This window comes from Melanostigma gelatinosum (assembly GCF_949748355.1).
Source record: "Melanostigma gelatinosum genome assembly, chromosome: 14".
In the NCBI taxonomy this organism is placed as follows: Eukaryota; Metazoa; Chordata; class Actinopteri; order Perciformes; family Zoarcidae; genus Melanostigma; species Melanostigma gelatinosum.
The window spans coordinates 17,876,247-17,901,856 of NC_136647.1; the positions used below are offsets into that span (position 1 = coordinate 17,876,247).

The 25,610-nt window shown below is 44.7% G+C and overlaps 1 protein-coding gene across 1 annotated transcript in view; it reads right to left on the bottom strand.

Moving 5' to 3' along the window:
* Window positions 1-24,685, bottom strand: part of tspoap1 (TSPO associated protein 1) — a gene marked incomplete at its 5' end in the record, with an annotated part of 60,125 nt that extends 35,440 nt beyond the window's left edge. Inside the window, 3 exons of the mRNA XM_079283145.1 lie at window positions 201-308; window positions 16,164-16,433; window positions 23,786-24,685. Of these exons, the coding sequence (XP_079139271.1) occupies window positions 201-308; window positions 16,164-16,433; window positions 23,786-24,685 (1,278 nt within the window). The remainder of the gene's footprint in view (window positions 1-200; window positions 309-16,163; window positions 16,434-23,785) is intronic.
* Between the last annotated feature and the right edge of the window lie 925 nt (window positions 24,686-25,610).

The following is a 25,610-nucleotide window of genomic DNA, read 5'->3' on the forward strand; positions in this document are numbered from 1 at the left end:
TCAGAAGCTACATGGGGAAAGGCCAACACACTGGCCAGATATTCATCTATTTATAAACTGAATAAAAAGAGCAAGAAGCAGCAGCTCGCTGAAACAATGCACGTTTTTTAAAGTGTGTTGCTCGCTGCTTCTGTGCACCTGGCCTACTTTCTAGGAAGCCTTCAGTCAAGACGACAGACTCTTGTTATTTTTAGTCTCACCAGCAGGCCGTTCTCCTCCCTCAGTGTGGTGCAAGTCTTCTCCAGCTCGTCGAGGGCTCGCAAGAGCTCAGAGTTCTGACGCACCAGGAAACCGTAGGCAGTGCCATTCTGGAAAAAACACAAGCACAACACGGACAGATGCAGAGTTTACCAACTGCAGTTTTTTTTATAAAACAAGGTGAGGGTCTGTTAATTATTTTCAGAGTGAAACGAAGCGCCTCCCCCAGCCAGTGTTAACATGGTTCCATCTAATGATGGCTGACAGATGATAGTCCAATGAAAAGGCTTTTCATTAGGCCGACTCCATCAGCCAAACCCCGGTGCTGAACATCTATAACACCACATTAACTCATATTGAGCCATGGAGAGAGGGGAAGGAGAGAGGAAAGTAGATTCATTTTCCTAATTTTGAATTATTTGTTGTCATCAATCTAAACGTTGCCCCCCGTGAGGACGTGCTCTCTCCTTGCAGATGACCTCGAGCTCTTTCAAATCGGACAGGATTACCAATCATCTGTAAAGGGAGGATTGGTCTCAGGCTTCAGGGCTGCACCTCAGCATCATGATGGACTGTGATAGCAGCTGTGAGGTTAGAAATAAAGACGTCATTTTCCAAACCCAGTGTGCATTTAATGACTGCAGTCAGTTGTCATGGACTGAAATGAATACACGTTATGGGTGTTACACAAATGAGCTTGTTATCTTGTGAGCCCTTAGCGAAGGGCCCGGCTCAAGAGAACAAGCTCATAGATGTGTCACAGTCCATGTGCTGATCAAGTCATTGGCGTCCTGGAAGCGGCGCCCTACTTCTGTGACAGGGATGCTGCGAGGATCAGAGCGGAGGAGGGTGAGGGTCGACCTGGCACACGTGCACGCAAACGGCTGCAGCGAGAGCAGATGGACGGACGGGGTGACCGGAGAAGACGGAGGTAAAAGGTAGAGTGCTCGTCCTCAGAGTCTGCATGTCCCTACACACTGAAGTATCCACAGACAGATGGAGGTGGGTGGTTCTCCAGGAGACAGTGGTAGACCACATATCCCAGCATGGATAAAAAGCACACGGATGGCTCCACATGTGACACACCGGTGAACCTGCCTCCGTAATACACTGGGGATCTCATTACTAACGTGAGAAATCACACGTTTCTAACAGCACAAAAAAAAGCTTATGTTACATTACACATCCCGCCATCTTGTGAGATTATGTCGTCTTGGTAACTGCGGATGACGGGCGATCTGGCGGCTCCCCGGAGGGTTTTTTGACGCTACTGTTACTTAAGTCAACACTAATGACCAGCTGTGTACTGAAGCAGCAGCTGAGGCTCCAGCGTGTGTTGTGACGGTAATGTCGGACACCCGGGTCTGAGTGTCTAGTTCAGGGGTATTCAATTAAAATTCACCGAGGTCCATCTCGAGAGAATTTCCTGACGCAAAGGTCCAGAACATATGATTTAGTCCCATATGTACTGAAGTAGCCGGACAGTTGTATCTGTATCTAGTTAACTGAACTGACTGTATAATCAAACATAGGAAGTGCAATTGAATAATATCTCAACAATATTTGTCATTTTCAAATTTAACTGGATGAATTATAATTAATAATCAAATAGATGAATCACCAAACTCCTGTGGTGTAAACCAGTAGCATATCTGACCTGTAACTTTGGATTCAGAATAGACTGACTGCCACACTTTTCGTAATTTGGCTCAGGATGTTTGGTGCCATCATAATAATTTAAGGATTACCAAATCCCTCCTTGAATATCAAATTGTTAACATTGATTATTTACTGAGAGTAAAGTACAGTAAAACGTAGAGCGCTTTGCTTATAGGAGTGATATTTTGAAATACAGTATTTATAGTCATACAGTTGTAAAATAATGAACTATGTAAAATGTTGGGATTTACTCTAATTTCCTACATTAGGACTGTTTTTATGCTCCCATTCACTCACTCTTTGTGCTTTCTCTCCTCACAGGTTTCTATGGATCCTGGTTATATCTGGACCATGGTCTTGCCTCCTGCCGTGGTTCTGTCATATGCATTGAATGTGTTGTAACTCTGTAAATGTTGTTCATTGTTCATCACATGACATCAATTGCACTTCTGTCCATCCTGGGAGAGGGATCCCTCCTCTGTTGCTCTCCCACAGGTCTCTCCCTCTTTTCTCCCCGTTAAAGGGGTTTTTGGGGGAGTTTTTCCTGTTCCGATGTGAGGGTTCCGGGACAAGAGGATGTCATATGTGTACAGATTGTAAAGCCCAAATTTGTGATTTTGGTCGATACAAAAATAAATTGAATTGAATTGAACCTGCCCCTACTGTTTTCAACAACTCCACACCTGGACGGCTCTGACGCAGGCCGCAGCAAAACCACTGCTCATAGGGTCTGCAGACCGTCAGATTTCATTCTGACGCCGTAGCAAGGCGCTCATTTCTTATCAAGATATTTCATTTTATTTGACTGTGGTCAGGCTTCCTGGGGGGCTCCCCACCCATCTTAGTTATGCTGGGATGGTGAACTTCTGTTGACGTGAAGGTCTAGTTCGTGGGTTACAAAGCAGTGGCAGAAGAGCATATGTTTTCAGGGGGAGACCACACAGACTAGCAGACACAATATTCTGCCTGAAATCCTTAACACATGATCTGGGGAGGAAAATAATTCACGAAAAATAAATTGAAACTGTATAAAGTAGTAAAAGGGGGAAAAAAGGATTTACACAAATTTCCAAAGTGGCAACATTTTTACGATAGTCCAGTGACCAAAAATCACTTGGTCATGGCCAGACCCACGTCTGTTTCCTAAAACAACTGCATGTTCAGGTACATTTCAAGCACCGTCTAAATTAGTAGTGAAAAGCTTGCAGTCAAAGCAACAACGTGTGATCACTATTTGAAACTGTAGGCAAAAAAAAAAAGAAGCTGTTCATGGACGACATCTCCAATCAATACATGCAGTGACTCAGCAAGTTCACCCTCCTTAAACTGGATGCTCTCTGTGGGCTCCAGCTGAGATCCTGTAAGACACAGTGTCATCTCACTATTGTGGTTAAGCATGACTGAAGCCTCAAGATTTCCATGAAGTCAAACCCCTGCTTCTTCTCACTCATTTTTTTCGACATTTCAATCTATTTGAAATCTAACATTTAAATACAGAGTGGCTTTTATTGTGAAGAAGCCACAGGAAACGCACTGGGGTTATAGCGCAGACTGCAAAAACAAGATGTCTTTTTCAGCACTCTTGCAATTTTGTTGTTATTACAAAGTTTAAAAAAACCATTATTAGTACATTAAGAAAGCTTCCGGAAGTTTATGGGTCTTACTCTTCATGCTGTGTCGAAAATACTACCTCATAGTGTTGGTCAGAGATTATAAAGACATGTGTGAGTCTTCAACATGAACAAGGAGCTACTGTAACAATCTGTCAATCGATTCTCGATACACTCTTTTTCCTGGTCAGGGAATGCGGGAACCTTAACGCAATTAATGCATTGTGGTCAGGTCGCAAGTTTAACAGAGGGCTCACACACACAGACACACACACAGACATAAAAGCAGCAGCACAATGTGTTCCCTTTGAACGAACAATTGTTAGCGCAGCAGCAGACTTGATCCTGCGTCAGGAATTGCAAATGTGAGCTGAACTAATAATAAAAAAAAGACTAAAGACACTTACATTGAAGCATTATTGACGTTACAGAGCCATTGTCTGTTATGAACGTTGACGTCACTACCGCATTGCATTGTGGGATATCCATGCCCGTGTAGTGTGCAGAGTTTGCAAACTGCAACGTTTCACCAGAAATCCTGTTTTAGCGTACTATATAGCATGTCAGGAGCCACAGGATGCTACTATTATAAGTATGTGAGACCAAGCAAATGACAAAAGGACACGCAACACCGCTAAATGTCATTGAAGTGATGCCCAAACACTACATCAAGCAGAGATAGCTGCAGCCTAAACTAGTCTTTTTACATTTCAGCTGAGTTATGTTGTTTTCTTCACAGCAAACACACTTTAATGGCTCACAGAGAGTCAGCCTCAGCTCTCAGATGAACCTTTGTGTCCTTGGGAGTTATGTTGCCATCAGTTAGAGGAGCCGGTCCCAGTGTCCCAGCCCTCAGGACGACGATGCTAAAGCCCAATCAATCACCTCAGAGGAAGGCCAGCCAGAGCGAACTCTGCCTCCGCCGGCCTCCATTCTGATTCTAATGATCTTGGAGTCCGTCCACGTCTTCTAATTGTTCCCTGGGAATCGCACTGAAATACGCCAGAGGCTTTTCTTTAGCCATGAGGTAATGCCGGCTTCCTGCGGGGGAAAGAAACCCCGTGCCCGCTTCCTTGCTTCTCTTGCTGACACAGAAAAAGGGCTGCAGGTGGTGCAGTCCACTCAAGGCCAGTGTATTAGCATTCAGCCAGCTCTCCTCTCTCGCGGCACCTTTCACATGGGCCTGGCTCAGTCAGCGAGGCAGACGTAAACGCAGCAGCAGGAGGGCGGGGGGTCCACACAAACGTCTGTCAGGGGAGCCAGAGCCTAATGGAGCAATGTCCCTGAGCCCTGTTTCAATCTGTCTGCAGTCATCATGGATGCAAGCAGATAACGGATTATAAAACACACCGCAGCTGATAAAGACCCCGGTAAACGCAGGGGTGGACGAGCCTTTAACTGATCGCTAACGCGGGAGATATTTTGCGCTGTGAAAAACCGTGATGGCATCTGGGTCATCTGGTGCTTGCTCGACCCAAGAAGAGTAGTTGAATCACTTTGGGGGGTTTTCAGATCATGAATACAAAGAATGTTGTACTTTCAGGTCTGTAAAACAGCTTCTCAGAGAGACGCCCCCCCCCCCACACAGTGACGCTGAAACCTTTTCTGTAGAGGAGATCCGTGTGTGTGTGTGAGAGAGAGTGAGAGAGTGAGTGAGTGAGTGAGTGAGTGAGTGAGTGAGTGAGTGAGTGAGTGTGTGAGAGAGAAAGACACAGATCCAGATAATCAAAAAGGTCAATCAAAACCACCAAACCTCAGTTACGCACGAAAATGAAAGAGCAACATTAAAGATAAACTTCACAAGTGACGCGTTACTAATTATCCCGGCGCGTATGACTTCTATTTCTTATAGAAATCCGACTCTGACAGGCGTGAGCTTCATAAAGAGAGCAGGCCGAGTTGCCTCTTGATTATCTGGGTCAGTTGCTGTTTTATGTGCCTCTAAGGCAAAATGAAAATGGAGTTCCTTTCTTCGCTTGTAGAGAAGCGACGACACCGCGATAGATAAAAAAAAACCAGTCAATTATGACACACCTTCATATGAAATTGGCAATTGTCGCTGTATGAATCTCATTTGGAGCTAATAAAACTGCTCGGACAGAGAATATTGATGAGGTTCAAAGGAAAATGCACACAAAGTGAGACATACACTTACCGAGTCGAATAAAATGCGCTAATGCAGCAACTTCCATAGCGAGGCGAAACTGTTCCATTCTCACAGCTTCAAGGTGTTTCATTGGCAACGTGGTAAATAAAACTCCACCGTGTGATGAATTAGTTATTCAGACATTGTTGCTGTGACTCTGAGAGCTAAAAGCAATGCAAGAAAACACGTGGGAAAAGAAAGAGACACAAGTAAATGAAAAAAGCATCATTCATTTGACACTTGCAAAATAATGTTGCAATGAAAATAACACAACCAAATATAGAAATGCTGTAAGTCCCACTGAACACAATGGAAATTAAATGAAAAAAACATGGTTCAGATAAAGATGGCTAAAGCTAAATGAACAGCAAATATCTGAAATAATATTTAAATCATGAACCCCAGGCATGTGCATCACTTTTTAGTGTCTCCTGGAAACGTCTGTTTTCAGTTCTGTGTGAGTCGCAGCATTTCCGTATTTGGTTGTGTCGTCTCATTTTTGCAGCATTTCTTTAGATCTCGTGCTGTCAAATCGGTGGAAATGTTCTCTGAATTTGCTTGTGTTTCGTGATTCCTTTAGTTGACCTTTCTGGGCCACCGTACACTATTCCTGACCTACCAGGAACCCCCTCCACTGTGTTTTATGTGATTTCCTGTATCATAAAGGGTAAACTGATCAGATGTACAAAAGGGAGGTTAGTTCCTGATGTATGAAAACATAAAAACATTGTGGACATATATATTTGCAGTACTAATGAGCATATAGTGTATATGGCAGAAAGAGAAGCTGAAAAAATTAAATAAAATGCAGAAAATGTTGACGATAAAGGGTAGGTAGAATCTGAAGGCGATAAGAAACGGGGAGGAGACACGACTTTAGTTACCCATCAACAAAGATCTGAACGGATCATTAAATGTTCGATTTAGCTTTACATATTCATAAGCTCTGCAACCACATTATCCTTTTGTCTGGGATCCGCGTCGAAGCTTCTGTAAGCAAATGTAAATGTCTAGTCTGGTTTTCACTGAAATGGCAACATCAGCATTTTTAGCTGACAGCTAGAACCCCCCCCCCCCCCCCCCCCACTGTGAGCCTCTACGATGCCGACAAGACAAAGACACAGACACGCACATGGGCACACGCGTTTGGCCATTGTTACCTCTTTGTTGGACATGATATTGGAAATGTCAGTATTAAAGCAGCATCATGTACGGTTCATAGTACATGCTGATGTATTGAAGCAATACATCAGCATGCCACTAATTATAGCAATTGTGGATTGGGGGCTTGGGACAGAAACAACACAAAGCTTACTTTTGGGAAGGACTGGATAGAAGAAGAAGAAAAGGATAACACACAGTAGTAACTGAATAAACAAGAGTTACATGTAATTCAGTCGGTCTGCGTTCTGCAGACTCAAAGACAGCAGCAACACGATAACACGATAGTCACTGTTTCATTACAATGTGTCGAAGCACAACTAGTCCTGGAGGCAGCATCTTAACAATTTGTCGTTATTATCTTCCTACATCATTTTATCCGGCATTTCAGAACACCACTGATTGATTTTATTTTTTTTATTTTAATAAGCTGCATGTACTCACTGCTGATTTTATTCAGCATACAGGGTTGGCATGAAGGAGGCAATCTGGAAATGTGCTATAATTAATCCAGGCCTCGTCTGCTCCCGGTAATACTCGAGGGGGGAAAGACCTCCTCCCAACAGAGCCAACCCTAAAACGGCCCACGGTCGCAGAACTGACTCTCGAACACCATTTAAATTGCCAGCAGAGGAGAGTAACGGAAAAACCTATAACCAGCGAAGACAGTGAAGTGGATACTAATGGACTCCACGATATCGGTGAGGCGTTACAATTTAGAGCCAAATTAATGACTCTCTTTATCTCCGTCAGTGGATTTCTAATGAGGATCTATGAACCGCTCTGCTGTCAAACATCCTCTCAACGCGCAAAGGAAGTTTGAGGATGAATGTGTTGTGATCTCCTACTACGCCTCATCTTCTACAATAGAGGATATATTTTGTAGTCTAAATGTTGCTTTACTCCATTTACGCCACCTACATCTGTTGTGGTTTAACACTCGCATGCATTTTACAGCATAGACATGTTGGTCTCCAGTTCGCTGCTACTTAATATTTCTACAGTTTTGTTCCAATTGCTATGCTCAAGGTTGCAATATCCACTGTTTTTATAGGACAACAAACTAGGCTTGAACTTATTTGAGATCTGTGGTGTTGCAAACATGTCTTAAGGTTAGGAAACAGGGAAGCTGCCATCTGCGCCGGTCTCAAACGAAGCAGAGGAATACGTCTCTAAAAGAAACTACAAACGAAAAATAAAACCACAGAGCTGTTTGTGGCCTGAGGTATTTTCATTAACAGCAGCTCTCTCTCCCTATACTCATATATAAGTCATGAAGAAGCCCTCTTAAGTGTCCTCTCAAATCCCCTCCGGTATTTATCACGACTCGCCTCGCCTCGCGCCCCCCGCCCCGGGGTATCTGACGGTGACAGATTAGGGGGTCTCTCTTGCTGCGTCAGAGAACAAAGAAGCAACACGAGAGGGACCCCCCCCCCCCCCCCCCCCAGGCGTCCAGCCATCTACCTCCACCACCCCCTCATACAAACGTCCTCTGGAGGAGGTTGTGCAAAAAATAAAGAATATGCACAGTCTGGAAATGCTTGTTCGGGCCTTTTCCTGTCCATATGTTTAGAATAAAAGATGTGCATACATTTCAGCACATAACCTTCATGTGGTATGGACCATCTAGTTTACAGCCAGGGATGGGTTTCTCAACCATTACACGCATGTCATGGTGGATTCTCATGTAGCGACGGGCTAATTCATCTCCTATGCCAGGACTGATTTCCTGACATCCAAGTTAAGACATCAATATGGAAGCCGTGGTAACTCTGTTGTAGCGTCTGCGATGCATGGTGGGTGTAACACTAATTATGAGCACTCGTCCCATCGGCGTTCAGGTCTTGTCTCCATTGTGACTCTGAGCTTATAAACATTTACAACACTGCCGCACCGACACAGTAATTAAAAAGCCATACTGTCTGCAAATAAAAATGTCACGATCCCCCGAGCCCGCGACGGGCTTAGACACGCAGAGAACATCTGGTGTTTAAAAAAGTCAAAAGATGAACAGAAGGAGGGGTCGCCGGATTATGCCGTTTTGTGCAGTGTCAGCAGAACATGGATGGTGGGGAGACAGAATGCGGTGAGGGATGATTTGTTTCGTCCCCGACCCTCCACAGGTTCAAAACCCCCGAGAGCCCCAAAATAATATAACCCTTAATCATATGCATACGAGCCCAAGCTCCTTTGCTACTTTGTCTGCATGACACGATGTAGAGACACTAAAATTGGCATTTATGTGTTTTTGCGGCAGCATCTGTGTAGCGGATAAAAAGTTATGTGACTGTCGTCTAAATCAGTGGTTCTCAACTGGTCTGGTCCCACCATCACCCCTTAATGACAAGCCACGACCCTAATTATATATATAATTTGGGTATATCTATATTCAAGAAGTCTAGTAGTAGTAACGTCTGTGTAGTAAACAACTGTCAAATCAAATAAAGAAAGTACACCAATTATATTTTAACAAATATTAATCTCATTTTTCTAATTTAACTGGATGGATTATAAATAATACATAGAAATACATGAATAAATGTTCTTCTCATTTCAAGTAAAATAACGGCTGCATTAAAAAATAAATTACGTAACGAAATTAATTTTAGCAAAATAATTTTCACTGAATTGCCCTGCAGCTTTAAATTGTGAAAAAGCCACGATATTATATTTTTCTCATCTTCTAAAAAGAGAAATTGGTGTTTGACTGGACAGACTCGTATAGGTGAATTCTTCAGAGTCTAATGACTCTGGTCTCTCTGGACATTTCTCTCTTTTGGAGATCGTCCTATGATTTGACTTTCACAACTCACACTTCAACAGTCCTGCTCTGCTCATATGTCCTCGTCTCTCCTTGTGTGTCACGGCGTGTGTACATCTCACTCGAGTCAGGAAACATGTCAGAATACTCATATTTGATTGGCTGAGCTTCATCACGTGATGTGATTCACAACGCATTAGTCGGTGTTTTTCCTGCACCGCTGAACAAGTGCCGTAAATGCTGGAATAATTCCGCTGCATAAAAAATGCCCTTCAAATGAAATCACTTTTTTCAGGCAAAGGCCCGCAACCCACTGAAAACGGGTCCGCGACCCAAAAGTGGGTCGCGACCCACCAGTTGAGAATCACTGGTCTAAATGCTTTTGTCAACCGGAGCTTTGATAAAAACATCAAATATGGGCCCACCATCGTTAAGCCAGTTTCATTCCCCAGACTGGGCGGACCACCACAGGCTACTATGCAGCCAGAAGTGGAAGTATAGACAATTAATTGAAAAAAACCCGGCTCTAACCAGCCCCGCAACGACCGTGTTGCCAAAAAAATAATCACTCCTTCTACTCAGTCACTGTCATCCTTGCAGGTCTGCCCAGTCAGCATCTCGTCTCCACAAGCTCAAATTCCACCGGATGTTTCCAGTTACGAAATTGTTAAAGTCTGTTAAAGAACACTGATCCGCTCCTGTATCACCAGTGCTGTGCCAACACGATGCTACTATTTGGATAATTTTTGGATCAACGCTTTATTCTGGCGACAGGGTTAGAAAATGTGGGCTGAAACTTCGCTGTCTCAGGAACAGGTTTTAAAGTAATATATGGCCGTGTTCAGTTCCCTCTCAAATATCCAACGCAACACTATCAGCTGATCAATCGGCTATTGGCCTTTTTTCCTGCTCCAAACTATTGTGACGACATCGGCCTTTAAAAATCCACCGTCAGTCGACCGGCAATACATATCATGCATTATCATGATCTAGAAGGCTCAGACACTGTATGCTCAACACATTCAGGAGAACACGGGGCAGACCGGGCCTGAAAGTCAGTCTCCAGACGACGGAGCATTAATAGAACACACACTGTCAATTCGTGTCGAACAACAATGCCGGAGCATTCAAATGTCTAGACACTATTACGGCGTTCCACAACGAGCCTATACGAGTCACATTCAATAAATAAATGCACATCTGGCAGAAATACTCGAGTAATGAAAGGACTTGGCGACCTTTATTGACATTCAGTGGGTCAACAAACTGAGTCTCCCTTCCCTCCTCCGGGCGAAAAGCATTTCCCCATTGTGAGAGGGGGGGGGACACAGGTAATCAAGGGATTAATTTCGCCAGCAGTTTGGGAGCGGGACCAAATGGTGCACAAATGTCACACAAATGTCACAGACAGCAGAAAGCCCTTAGTGGATGCCAAATGTGTTGCTGTCTGGATGGCGGCTTGTGAATGTAAGTGGGTGTGTGGGGGGAAGAGTCCAGACACCCTCCGTGTGATATTAGGTCTGAGTTTAAGCCTTTAAAGAGGCAAACACTGCAGCTGCAAAAACAGGTGGATGAAGAAATACCAACAGCTGATGACAGAGCTGTGACACAGACTATTGCCCACCTTTAAAAAGCCGGATCACTCGCGTGCTACTGTTCTCACAATGAATGAGGCGTCATGGTTTAAGGTTATGAGAGTATTAGCAGAGGTGTAGAGATGACAGGGAAATGGGAAACAATAAATGGGCCAATAAACGGCATAAACTCATTTGGTGAAAGATGGGATGAGAACCAACATTATATCACAATAAGGACAATGCATGTTTTTTTTTACGTGAAAAATATGTGAAAGATGTTCTCAGGTGTTCACAGAGAATGTATGCACCAGTGAGCAGCAATACTTGGTGGAGCACATACTGGTCAACAGAATGTATTCAGTCAGTCCCACATACAGAGCAGTGTGCGGAGTGGAAGAGATCCCCCACAGTCCATTCACTCACAGCTGTGAGTGAATGTGACAGCGAATGCAATGTCTGACCACCTGATCCGTAGAGAGATGTTTGGGCTGGAATAGTGCAAGACCAATACTCCAGAGACTCCCCTCTCACTGCTCCATCAATTATTCACAAGTCATACAACGAGACTGGCCAATAACACACTCATATGTGCAAACACACACATACACACAAGTAGGGCCTTGAGGCAAGAAGGGGGGGGGGGGGTAATCCACTACTTCTCAGGTTCTACGGGGTTTTCCAAACATCATTTGCATTGTGGACCATTTCCAGTGCTGCACATGGAAGAAGGCCTCACAAGAAACAAGTGGGTATTCAATGGCAATATGAGAGGAAACACAACAACAATACTAAGACATTAAAACCTTTGTAATCTAGGCGATACATGTCTGTTTTACACAGTGGCTGCTAGGCTCATCATCACATACTTCATCAGAAGCAGAACAATAAGCGGATGACTCTAGGGGTGTAACGGTTCACAAAATTCACGGTTGGGTTAGGTATGATACAGTGGAGTCACGTTTCGGTACAGTAGAAAACTATAAATGCCAGAGAAATGTACTTGATTTTAAAATATATTTATTCATTACAACTAACATCATAAAGTTATTCTTTGACTTTGAACAATGATGGAACTATACCTGAGTGACCCATCTTCTGGGGTGTCTTCTTAGCAACACATATGCATAAAAAACAAAAACTGCTCCTTAATGCTATTGTTACTTACATCTTCTCCATCATCATTTTAGTATGAACGATGATGGCACTAAACCTGAGTGAACGTGGCTCTTCATCAATAAAGGTTTGAACGTGGCTCTTCATCAATAAAGTTTAAAAAATAAATACATTTTTTTTAAATTTTTTGATTCAAACGTATTGTTCGGTTCGTCATGCATACCGAACCGTGAGCCTCGTACTGAACGGTTCAATACGAATACGCGTATTGTTACACCCCTAGATGACTCACAATTCAAAGACCTCTTTGAGATTAGTGATTCATTTCAGAGGATGACAGGAAGCGTAATGGTGACATCAGGTCTCCTAGACAGACACAGGTGCAGACCAGGTCGGTGGTGACCTGTAGGGCTGGCGTCTAACACTCGACCCTCTGCAGGATTTTTGCTGAGCATCAGTTATGTCATTGTCTCCACAGCAGTTGGAATGAGATGTTGACAAGGTAACAAAGTCTACAGTAGATTTACAGGCCATAGAACCACAGCTGATTGAGCACAAGTACTCTAGTATAACTGGAGGTAAGGTGTGTGTATGTGTATGTGTATGTGTGTATATATATATATATAAATTGCATTGTTCTCGACATTTTCTTGGGCCCTCTATAGATGCAGAGGGGGACCTGAATATCAGTGTAAATGTTGTTAATAACTATTAAACATATATTATCCTGGCCATTCAAACTATGCAAAAAGTATGTATGACGTCATTAAATAGGCCGACTTACTCTCAGCTCCCCCAACTCTGACCGACTTCCGGTGTCCCTGGGTAAAGGTATTCTTGTGTGACCATAAGGACCCCAAATATAAACAAAAAGCTCTCTGACAAAAAGTTGTCAGAGAGCTGAAACCTGCTCGCACAGTCTCCAGTCAAACAGCCTGACCAGGTATTCCTAAAGACGCCACTGTTCACAGTGACGGATGGAGCGCCGCTTGAGTTAGGACCGCGTGTGACAAAGGTACCAACACTTCACTGCAATAGCTCTTTCTATTGAGGAGAAACAGGGTTTTGTTTGTACTTCATCTCTTGGTAGCTCCTTGTTGAACTGCGTAAACCCATCAAGCATCAGCGAGGCAGCCATATGCTATCCAGACAGGTGTGGAAGAGTTGGGATCACAGAGGACCACACAGACAACAAGCTCATTAGCCTTCAGAGACTCCAAGTGGAGAGACTGACAACTGCTTTGTGTGATTTGCGCTCATAGACTAGCAGAGTAGGTCTGTTCGTCACATGAGCCACAGCAAAGGAAAGTGGACTGAATGAATGAGAATCAAGGTAAGAGCAAATAAAAAGGCATGCAAATATTAGATCTAATATAACTCCTTATAAACCCATGTCAGTAGATACACCTAAAACAAGATGAGATGTTACACCTAGCCAAGTTTAACCACATACAGTAGCGACACACAACAGATCTGCTGCACCAAAACGTGGCAGGGTGGTTCCAGCTGAGTCTGAAACTAGCACCCCAGTGCCCTCTTGTATTCCGGGCCAATAACGTAGGGCGAGCATCTACTTAAAATGTCTGCCGACATTATTTCAAAGTTTGCCTATGGTATACAAATCTATTACCAACGTATCCGCCTTTGTGGACAACCCATGAACACACTCGATTTCTACTAAAAGTTTCAGAAGACTGATCTTTTCAGCAGATATCAGGATAAATTCATGTTTTTCATCATCAAACGTTTAGTCAATGCATGGAACCAAAACTTTACCAGCTTTCTGTGGAATACAATGCATGGATTAACGTTCTGCTGCGTGGGCCGAGCCACACTGGATCATTGAGATCTGATGATTAACATCAACCTACACTCTGAATGCAGCCATCTTTCTATATACTCCATTTATAGGGGGGTTGCTGAACATGATGCCGTTTTCCAGCTACAGTTTCACCCACTTTCCTTCTGCTGTACAATACCTGCTCTGTGTCTTGCATCAATGGTTTCCTCTCTAACAACTACAGAGGTTTATTATGTTCTTATAAAAATGTGTCTTGCCGTACACACAGAGGCATCCATTATGGGTGGAATATAAGACAAAAGGAAAACGAAAAGGTACCCCCACTGCAAATAATGGCGTGATTATGAACAATAATCTAAGAGTGACAGGCCCCTGCCAACCCCCACTGGTCTGAAATAACCAAATCATCGATTCTAATGCATCATTTGATGCTCCCTCTCAGCTTCTGTGGCCAAGGATCCTCTCCCGTGTTGTGTGTTGACAGTTCATTAGGGGTTTTTACTACGCTGCCATTGTTTAATGATTGGGTAATGAAGTGGCGGGGGTGGGGAAGACAGCAGGCAATGTTGCACACAGGAAACTATGGGATGAAACTGTGTCTCAACCAAAGATGCATTCAATCCATCGAACAAAGGAGAAAGAAGTACTGAGGTGTCATGAAAGAATTGGTGATGGAAAGCACTGTCGTGCTAGTATAGAGAAAGTATGGCAGACATCTTTTAACTAGCGAGCAATCCTTTCCAAACAAGAGTCTAATGAACTAATGAGCTAACCCTAAATTCAGCTGAGAATAAACATAATCTAATATTAAAATATGATGGTGTGGAGAAACACAAAAGTAGGCCTGTCACGATAACTACTTTTGCTGGACGATATATTCTCACAGAAAAAAAATGCAATGACGATACGGTCTACATTTTCAGCCAATTTTATGCCATTGATATAATGATAATATAATAGCATAATAACGCAAGTACAGACAAGGTGACAGAAGTGACAACAAATCGTGTCTCAGTGTAGTTTTTCCTGGTCTTTCGGTTAGGCACAGAATGTCTGATAATGGCAGGTAATCCCTGCTGATTATTTTGGCATCATGTTGCCTAAAATGTGATATTCTTCAGTCAAACACAGCGGGCAAAATCAAGATCAGCAAACTTGATTCAGGTCATGTCCATATGCTGTACGACAAGTCACTGACGTAAAACGTATCAAGGTCATGTCCATATATAGCATACGATAAGTCTATAACATAAATTATCGAGGTCATACTGAGGTCACTCATATGTATTGTAAAATAATTCTATAACGTAAAAATTAATATTGCGGTCATGTCCATAAATAAGGTGCGATAAATCCATCTTGTAAAAATGATCGAGGGCAGGCCTGTACATTGTTTGATAAGTCGATTATGTAATTACCGTGACAGGCCAACACAACAGCACATGTACAGTGTATGTGGATGGTGACTGAGTGGCAGCTCAACATGGCACAAGTAGATTCAGTTGCCTTCATCTTCACAGTCTAGGATGGAGACATTATACTCCCTGTTTTAACTAAACAGACACTTTTACTTCACTTGTATACTGTATCCACCAACTGTATTTAGTGCAGCTGAACCTCTCACAAGCAAATATTCCAGATGTTAAAAACAATATTACTTTTGTTTTTTAACTGGTACATTAAAAATATATATTTTGTTAGTTGGATGGAGTAATGTAAGTTATTCCGATAGTTCCTTGCAGTGATGTCTCATTGTACAGGCATTTATATCATGAGCAGCCATCAGATACATAGAAATCTGGTTTCCTATTGATTTTCAATTGGCTGCCATTAAGTGGATCTTCTGTGCTAACAGGATATGCAGAGGTGTGAAATTATGGACAAGATCACAACAGGTCAGCAGAATACCTACCAGCCCTGTTTCTACTACAGCAGATACAGCACTGTCCCAGATTAAGTGTCGAGAAAATGTGCTGCACACAGGTTCAGTGTAACATCACTGAGATCCAACACAAATGATGATCCAACCACCTGTTCTAACATGTTTTCTACTCTGGCATGTCTGCAGGCCCCAAAACCTTCTCATGCCAACCATCAGGAAAGGTACTTGAACACTCAACAACTGTTCGAAACTCACCTTGCGAATGCCTTCCGCTTCAAAACCATTGAGGTTGGCGTAAAGCGAGTGGTGCCTTTTCCCCAACAGTGTCGCCGAAGTGATATTAGCCGTGGCCGGGACTGCCTTGTCCAGGAGCCCGTGTGGCTTATCGTCCCGCTCCTCCGACCCCCTCGACTCCTGCTGCTGTCGTCCCCCGAGAGCCTCGGCCACCTCGCGGCCCTCCATCTCTGCGTGTGCCGGCGCAGACTCTGGCTGCTCAGGCCGGGTGCACAGGTCATACATCACTGTCTGTCAAAGTCAAACGGCGCAGGTGGGATCAGTGTGGCTGAACGAGGAGCCCGGCCAAGACCGAGCCATGGCAGGCTTTTCATCTGCTGGAGGAGAACTACGCGGAATCAGCTGTGGCAGGTCCGACTTCACGATGATGAAAGACGCCACCGTCCTCCCTTTCTCCAGCGGTTCACCAGCAGGAGGGTTTTATTGACAGCTGTGGTGAAGTGTCTGGAACCGAGCAAAGGACTGTTCTTGCCATACCTGATGGTAACTCAACACCAAGACTTCAATTTGCAAACCCCTATAAAGTGGGGAGTTTAAGCTGACAAAAACAGCACTGGGGAAGTTCCTTGCCTACAATCGGTTTGAGAAAGAGTCCGTGTGCCATATCCAAGACAAAACCAGTGACGGTTAAATCAGGAGTTGTAAAGAACCTCCTCCCTCTCGGCGCTGTGACGTTTTCCAAAATGAGGACAGTCAGCTCCAAAGGGATCTTACATATTTTCGGCCTCGGCTTCAATGAGTGTCATCCTCCTGCTAGCATTCTTCAGCATCCCGCGGTTAGTATTCATCACAGTGTGGCATTGAGATCCAGAGTCCTGCTCGCTTCTCCATAGCCGCACCGCTCTGTCGTCTGACGGGGGGGGGGACAAAAGTATTTGTCCAGAAAAAGGAAAAAGACACACCAGTCCAGTTAACCACCGTAACGCTGGAACAGCGCATGGAGGCCCCGACTGAGATAGCAAACAAGAAGAGACGTGTGATGGAGGAGATAAGAAAAACAACAAGAGAAGGATCTAACTAACAGGTCTCCACTCAAGTCCCCGTTCTCTCAGTGAGGCTGAGATGAGGGCGGCGTGTCGTCTCTCCAGCTGCGAGTCCGTCCTCGTTGACGCCGCCGTGTCAAAAAGCATTTCATCCAGATGCAATACGGCTCGACGGGCTGTTTAATCCCTTCTTGGTTACAGCGGCGTATAGGTGAAGAAAGAGGACGGAGGGAAAAATGTGTGTGTCTGAGTGTGTATGTGTGTGTGTGTATGTATGTATGTGTGTAAGACGGCGAGTGTCGCTGAGAGGAGGGGGGGTGGGGAGGACTGCTTCCGTCGTCCTATCACAAAAAGGCAGGCTTTGAGACGGGGCCCAATCATTACCGCAGCCCAGAGCTCGTTTCCATGGAGATGACGCTGGAATGATGTTGGCTCCCTCTTGAACAATCAATACACACACACACACACACACACACGGGGAGGCTGCAGGGGAACAAGTGTGTCCTGTCCGGACTAATTCGGATGTTTTACTGCAGTTGTGCGCTAGAGAAACAAATAAGACGTCTACGAGCCAGTGAATGCTACTTTTGTGTTGGTGATTTAGCTTCGGACGCGGACATAAAAAACAACATGTAAAGCAGCACGTCTAATGCAAAAGCTGTAATTTAGCCGTACTGCCCACTTCTATAAAAGCTAATATCAAGTACTCCACCTAATTGTCTATCAAATGAGGAGAAGCAGCTTAATAAATCTCTTTAAGCAGCGGCCTGCTGAACACGGGCTGGGGGGGGTTGTTGACTTATTTGGGATGCCTCCGGTTAATTCCTCACTCTGCCTCTGCAAACTCTGCACTGTTTAAAAAGCACAAAGAATGAAATAAAAATGAAAAAGTATGACTCCAACCTCAACATTAAGAAGCTCAACAGAGCCGGTTGTAGCTGAAAGTAGAGGACATGCATGTACCCACGTTTAAAATGTGTGTCTCACACCGCAGACTACTCACTGGATCACTTCCACGGGAGGTCACGTGAGGCCAGGCGTCGCTGTGGCAGAACGTATGCAGCTTTAATGACATTGACAAAGAAACTGTTCTTTAATAACCCAATCCACTTAATAAGGTCAGTGTTTGGTGCAGATACTGGATCAGTGCATCCCTGGTGACGAGTTGGACAAAAAAAATTGAACCATCAATCATCGACTCGTGCGGAAAATAGCCATGTCATGTTCACAAGAGTGGCATTGCTGCTGCTGTGTTTGCAGCCACCGCTCGCTCCCTGAAAGGATTATTATTGTCTACACATAAAGAATTGGACATATATAGTAGAAGGCAATAATTCGCTGTACTGTTTGAACTGGATACTATCTGGATATTTTAACCCATTGCGGGCATGTTGCAAATATATGAACAGTTTATCAATTACATTTTCAGACTTTTTGCTGGACATGTATGTGATGCACTTTCAAAATATTAAATCACATATAGTTTAAGATGTTGTTTTTAATCGCCCACTGCTACTATACTTTGCATACATACTGTAGGCCTATTGTCATCTCCTGTACAGCGGGTCACAATGCACTTGAACACTTTGTGGCTGCTTTGTTGCAGACACAAGGCCTGCTGAAGCGTTAGTGTGGGGCTGCTTTGATGAAAAGGCACCGGTCTACCTTGTGTTCTTTTTAAAAAGGTCACTGTTGGACAACCCACGGCCGGGTGCAGCTAAGTTAAAAATAGACGTTGCGCCTTCATTTTTTTACATTCCTTTTTGCAAGTGGCAGTTTTCTGGTCCACTACCAGTGCAGTCAACGCTGCAATCGTCTACAATGGGCTCACTCTGAACATTAAAATGACTTCCTATCATCCCCATACACACTCAGTAACACAAGGAGAAAGGGTTCATTCTCACAGACAGAAAAATGTCACAATGAGGAGCCTCGGACAGACAGGTCCCGCCCAGGAAAATTAGCTTCTTACGCTGCATATTACAGCTTCAGTCTATTCCCTTATTAATTACAGTGTGCTCACAAGACCTCGGCTTTAGTAGCCCAAAGACTGGATCCAACCCTGCTGACGTGAACTCCACCCAACGCGAACTCCACCCAACGCTACTTATATTCTGCAACAACAACAAAAATAACCTCTGTTGCTTGTTTTCCTGTCAGCGCCTCTGTTCCCAATCAGAGAACCACATTTCTTTGGAGATTACAGGTTGTGGACTCAGACATACAGTAAATATGAAACAAAGGAAAGCTTCCAGTCAGCAAAACCCAACGCATGTCAAACAGCGTTACGCTCTGCACAGACATGAGCTGCAGCCGGATCCATCGTGGCTCAGTGGTATTGACATCCTATCATCACTCTGACATATTTTGACAACTCCCCGAACTGCCCGTCATGAGACCGAAGAGACAACGCAGTCGTGATGCACCGAGTCTGACTGTTGTATCATATCAAACAACACAAATACGTGCTTTTCTTTGTTTTATCCAAACTGTCTTTGGATTTCTTGAGGATATCATTTCAGATTTAAGCAAATTAGCATTGTATCAAATAGTAGTTAAGAAAATCACCAACGACGATCATCTATTTACACATCAAATACACCAGAAAAATGTCGGTAGAGCCTAAATACAAATGTAGGACTCTATCCTCACGGCTACATTTTCCTTTATAAGCCGCACTTTCAATTGTTTTATGATAAGAACATTTCTCTGAGTGAATTGCATGATGCACAATTTTTCACATACAAAAACAGTATCGCATTTAACCTTAAATACCTTAAATGAACCTGTCATAAAACAAACAGGTTATTACGAAAATCCCGAAAAGGTGGCAGACTGGAATGAAAAAATTCCCGTTTGTGTTGTAAACAAATATACTGAAGTGAACAACAGTTGACAGACGATCGACAAGCCATGAATAATTGAAAGAGGCACGAGTCCATTCTTGTTTTGAAGGAGATTCCCATTTGAACACCATTCAAATATTGACTGTGATAACAAGGCCGATGCATGAGCAGGACCATGCAAGAAATATGAGGCTCTGCGAGTGGACCCCGCTGTGTCGACACGGTAGGGGGGGGGGCTTTGATTAATTATTCAATTTCCTCTCTACGAAAACATGAATCCAAATTTTAAGAGACGGAAACACACGGACCACCTTGTGCCACTCCAACGAGAGGCCTAAACAGATGCAGCCACATGTGCGGACCCCTCCTCTCTGCTCACGTGCTGCACAGCTCTTCTTCTCCGACAGCCAGCAGCGCTGACAACATCAACATGCATTTCACACCAGCCGTATTTAAAGGGTTTTTACCATAGTGGCAAATAAAAAAGGCTGCAACAGTAGCTAGTGTTTGGTTCTCTGTTTGGTTGTACTGGAGTATAGTCAAAATAAACTCTTCATGGAAAGGCTACCAGTTGTTTTATTCTCCATCTTACCGCTGCTGGCTACGCACCACTTGCTGCCTTCACAAATATTCTGGTGCCTAAAAAATTACCACACACTAAGCTTGGTTCAAATAGGAGGGGATCATTTCACAGTTACACACCGCCTTCACTTGATTGAGGCTAACTAATATGCTCAGAAAGAGGATTGTCCTCGATTTTGTCGAGTAATCGATGAGCTGATTTAACTGACGGTAAAAGTGAGTTTCTCCATGAAGAATCATGCAAAAGCACCACTTTAAACCTTGTGTGTACCAGAGCTGTGCTCATGTGTTTCAAATGTATGTTGGGGTCTGACCATATGGCTTCAATATGTGCTGTGAACAAAGAGAATCAGGCATTCACTGTTTCAAGCAAAGGTTTCATCCTGATTTGTAGTTTGATAAGAGCAAGCCTCCTCTGGTGGAATTTCACACTAGGGTGTGAATTCCCCCCCCCCCCCCCCCAAAAAACCATGGTCACCTGAATGCACCGCTGCAATCTCATTGGCCGAGAGCCAAGAGACTCCAGGACCCCTGTGGTTCAACCACTGTTCTACAAAACTGTCTCCAGCCCCCACCTCAATGCTTTTTCCAACAATCCCTGCGGGATAACAGGAGGCACGCAAACACTCTCTTCGCCCGGACCCCCCGTCCAGGCCACAGACGATCCAGCTTCCCCGCCAGCGCGACGCTGGCCACGAGGAAGCAGCGGCCCTTCTCCCCTCCTCAAACCCTGTCAGGTCATAAGCCATTTCGCTGGCCGAAACAGCCGTGTTCCACGCTGAGTAAAGGCCCACTCCGCCCGCGATAACGAATCCGCTTCAGCGATCCGTTCTCCGCTTTTTGCTTCTTTTTCTTTTTGTGCACACTCCGGCAGGAAGACGTCTAATCCTCTCCTGACCGATGATTACCGGGAGACGTACGGACCACGTCGTCTCAGCCGAAGTTAAACTGTCCTCCCTGCAGCGAGGATAGATCACGTCTGCGTTTCGCTCCAGAGCGAGCTCACGCCACAACGGACCGAAGCCGCACCAGCAAAAGCCGTGCGACACACAGCGCCCGCTGCAAGCAGCCCGCCCCCCATTCCGGCGAAGGAAAGACGACCAAGCCTCCCTCCTTCACCGACGATTCCCGGGAAGACGCACGGACCACGCCGTCAGCCGAAGTTAGATCACCCTCCCTGCAGCGAGGATAGATCACGTCTGCGTTTCGCTCCAGAGCGAGCTCACGCCACGACAACACAGCGCCGGCAAAGCCGCGTTGCAAGCAAGCTCCCCCTGCTCCCCCTGCTCCCCCTTCCCGACGAGGAAAACAGACCACGTTGCCACGAACACACTTCAACGTTGCAACGACGCATCGACAAGTAAGATTCTTGGCATCTGGGCATAGCTTAGCTTAAATTAAAGTAAGTTTAATTCAGGTCATTCATTTATATGTTGATATTCCCGTGTTTTTGTGTGTTTAAGTTACTGTCGCGTGATATCGAGATATTGCGTAACTCCTCGCGGACCAGAGAAGCTCCGCTGTATTAGTGTATTAACTGCTATGACTGTTTATTTGGGATTATTTTCATTCATTGTCTTCCACTCCGTGTGGGAGACCTCTTTTCATTAAATCAACTCTGTGAGTGAGCTGAGGTGCGTGGCTTATCACGGCATATGTTACCGGCAGTTCAAAGACGACAGCGGTATACTTATGCGTGATAGAACCAGCAAACTCAGGCTCCCTACAACATCGCACGCCGAAGTGTGATGCACGTCGAGTCCTCGCTCCTTTTTTCCTTTCTTCCTCCTCTCACGTAACACGCACACACAGCTCCTATCTCTGCCCCTGGGGAAACCCCGTTCAAACGATCGCCTCACAACACATGTGTGCATCGGCACACGTGATTACGTACAGCAGTCTCACTGCCATTTTGGCCCTCGTCACTCGACTCCGCCATCTTTGTAGTTTTTAGCTGTAGTATCTTAAGGCCCCTCCCCTTTTGGCCCGCATCACTCGACGCCGCCATCTTTGTAGTCTTTAGCGGTAGTTGTAAAACTCTCCTTCCTTTTCACCCACAGACTCACACACACACACACACATACACACACACACACACACACACACACAGACATACACTCTCATCCATTTTATTCATTATTTAGTTTAGGCATATAAAATTGTATGATAACGTTTGTTGGTTGCAATATTAATTGATTTGATCATTTATTATTTTGATTTAATAAACTCTGTTATACTTTCAGGAGCAGTCGTCTGTGATTACTTGTGCATATGTATTTGATAAGACTGTATGTAGTAGCCTGTGCTCGAACTTAAAACCTTCACTGTCACTGAATGTATAGTCATACGCAGACTATCGACATTATGAGTGACTACTAATTATGAGACTTAGTTTTATCGTTTGGTTATTGGTCCCTGTTCGCAGGGTGGTGCCCCGTTTTTATTAATAATCATTAATAATTGTTACATACATTAATAATTCTATTGATGTCAAGAATTCAGTTTCTTAAATGCTGATAACCCAAACACGCTCCCTTAGATCCCAACATGTATAAGTCACTCAGCACGAGAAAAGCCTAAAAACAGCCGTACAAGAACTACTTCTAAGAAGACAGAGTTGTTCATGATAACCTAAATGGCGCATACCTCAGTTTCTTTTGTCTATAATGTGGGCTCAGTCGCCAAAACATCTGTTGGTACAGATCAGGATTTCACCCATTAGTCTTAAGATCTATTGATAAAAAGTGATCATTGATTTGCAATCAATATGTTTACATTGTGTGTTCTGTGATGCAGCCTGTGTGTGTGTGTGTACCACATCATAACTAGTATGTTTTGATTTGATGATCATGGCGTTAGTGATGTTATCTTCCTGTAGGATTACTGTGATGATCAGCTAATATTTAGCTCCTCATGAGCGTAGTTCTACATATATTTGTAATCTCATTCATTACAAATGCACAGGATTGATTACAAAGAAAATACACTCAAAACTATTTTTTGGGCGCAAATCCTTGCGGGGCTTCATAATCCGTGTGAGCATGAAGCGAGGCCACAGAAGTGCACACGGCTGCAGTGTCTGAGTTACAAGTATAAGAGGAGAAGCTAAATATTTACTCACTCGCTTCATTTAGGAACCACGTGTGGAATTTGCAAATCTGAAATAGCTCACCTCCATGATTCTGTCCGTGCATTTGGAGGGCGGTGACTCGTCTGACCCGGAGGACTCGCCGCAGTGGGGGGGCTGCTCGTCCCAGCCGGCATGGGGAGAGTTGTCAGGGTGACAGATTTTCAGAGAGCCGCCCCGACAGGTGTCCGCTGCGGCGGTGCAGGGGTCAGCTGCACAGAGGGCCCTCCCTAAGGGCTGCTCTCTCCGAGCCGCTTTGGTTTTCTTCTTGGGTGACTGGGAGGCAGTCTGAGGTCTGGCCTGTGGCAAGGCCCTGGAGTAGGTCAGGAGAGGCTTCGCCTGGCAGGAGTTACTGCCGTCTTCCTGGGTTGGCTTTCTTGAGAGACTGTTAAAAATGCAGCTGGGGTGTCCTGCTCTCTGCCTCCCCTGCAGCGCTCTCCCATGGACCTCGAGCAGGTGGCAGAGGAAGACGGCCTTTTCTAGCTCCGACTCCTGCCTGTGATGCAGTTTATAGAGCGCCCGCTCGCCGTTTATCTTCTCGTACAGCGTCCGCAGCAAATGCTCCAGCTTTCGATAAGTTTCTCCACAGAAAACCTCTTTCTCTGTGGACTTAACCTCCGCGCATCGTCCGCCGTCGTTACTGTTCACCTCCTCACCCAGCAGACGCCAGTGTCTGTTAGAGGGCCCATCCTTTTGGCACCCTCGCCTGGCAGCCAGCTCCCTCACAGCCTTCCTCTGTTCCCTCTCCGCTTCTTCCCGCAGGTGCCGAAGCTCCACAGAGAGGTGTCCACGGGCCCGCCGTGCTCGCTTCTTGTCTGATTCCCAGTCAGCCCGCAGCCTCTCTAGCTCCTGTCCGTAGTCCGTCTGGCCCCGGCATGGTTTCTTGGATGACAGTGCCAGAGGGTTATCCCGGTCTTCCCTCATTATGACACTCTCACAGGACATGCAAGGAACGTTGAGACGCATGCATTTCTAAAGGAGGGGGTGTGGCATGCAATGGAAATGAGAGGGAGGGTGACGGGTGGTTATCAGACATGCAGCATGCAGTTACCGCACCAGGTCACTGGAGAGATGAGACAGTGGAGGGTGTGAGAGAATAGGAGAAAATGATCAGGTATATTCAAATGTTTAAGATGATTCTAGTAGCAAGAAATGCAATGTTTCCAGCATGGTGAGAGCAGGCGATGATTTCAGTGTTGGTCATCTTTGTTAGAGGGAGGACTCAGATGAAAACAAAAAGAGGGCAGCACTCTGAGGAGCTTTAGGAAAGCAAACACATTGAACACGCCTATAAACCTGTGAGTTTTCTGAGAACCCCCTCTCTATGCAGAGATATGTGTCAGTAGCTGCGTGCTTTGTCTATCGGACGTCCTACCAATACATAATTCGATACTTTGTATATATACATACATGACCGAATGGTTCATTACAGATGCCTTCCCCAGCTAATTATGACTGTATTTATACCTGACATGTTTTTAATGTGTTCTATCTAAACCTGGCAGAACTAACAACTGTACAGATAACATAAAAACAAAACTGCACGAGATGCTATTAATCTAACGTTAGATTAAGCAGCAGGAGCTACAGTTAGTTGAGGATGCAACAAGTGCGCCAAAGAAAAGCGCACACAGCACACGGCAGTGCACTGTTAGCTGTCATTATGGTAAGGTCAGCCAGTGTTTACCTGTAGCTCAACTTAGCGGCTCTTATTACAGAGGATGTAATTGGCTAATTAACTAGCATCATTTAGCAAGCTATTATATGTTCAAGTAGCGTTAGCTCGTGCTAATTTATCTAACGCTATTAAGGTGGATAACGGTCTGTAGTATGTTGGATTTGGACCGAGTCCTGACCCCTGGCTGCTAAC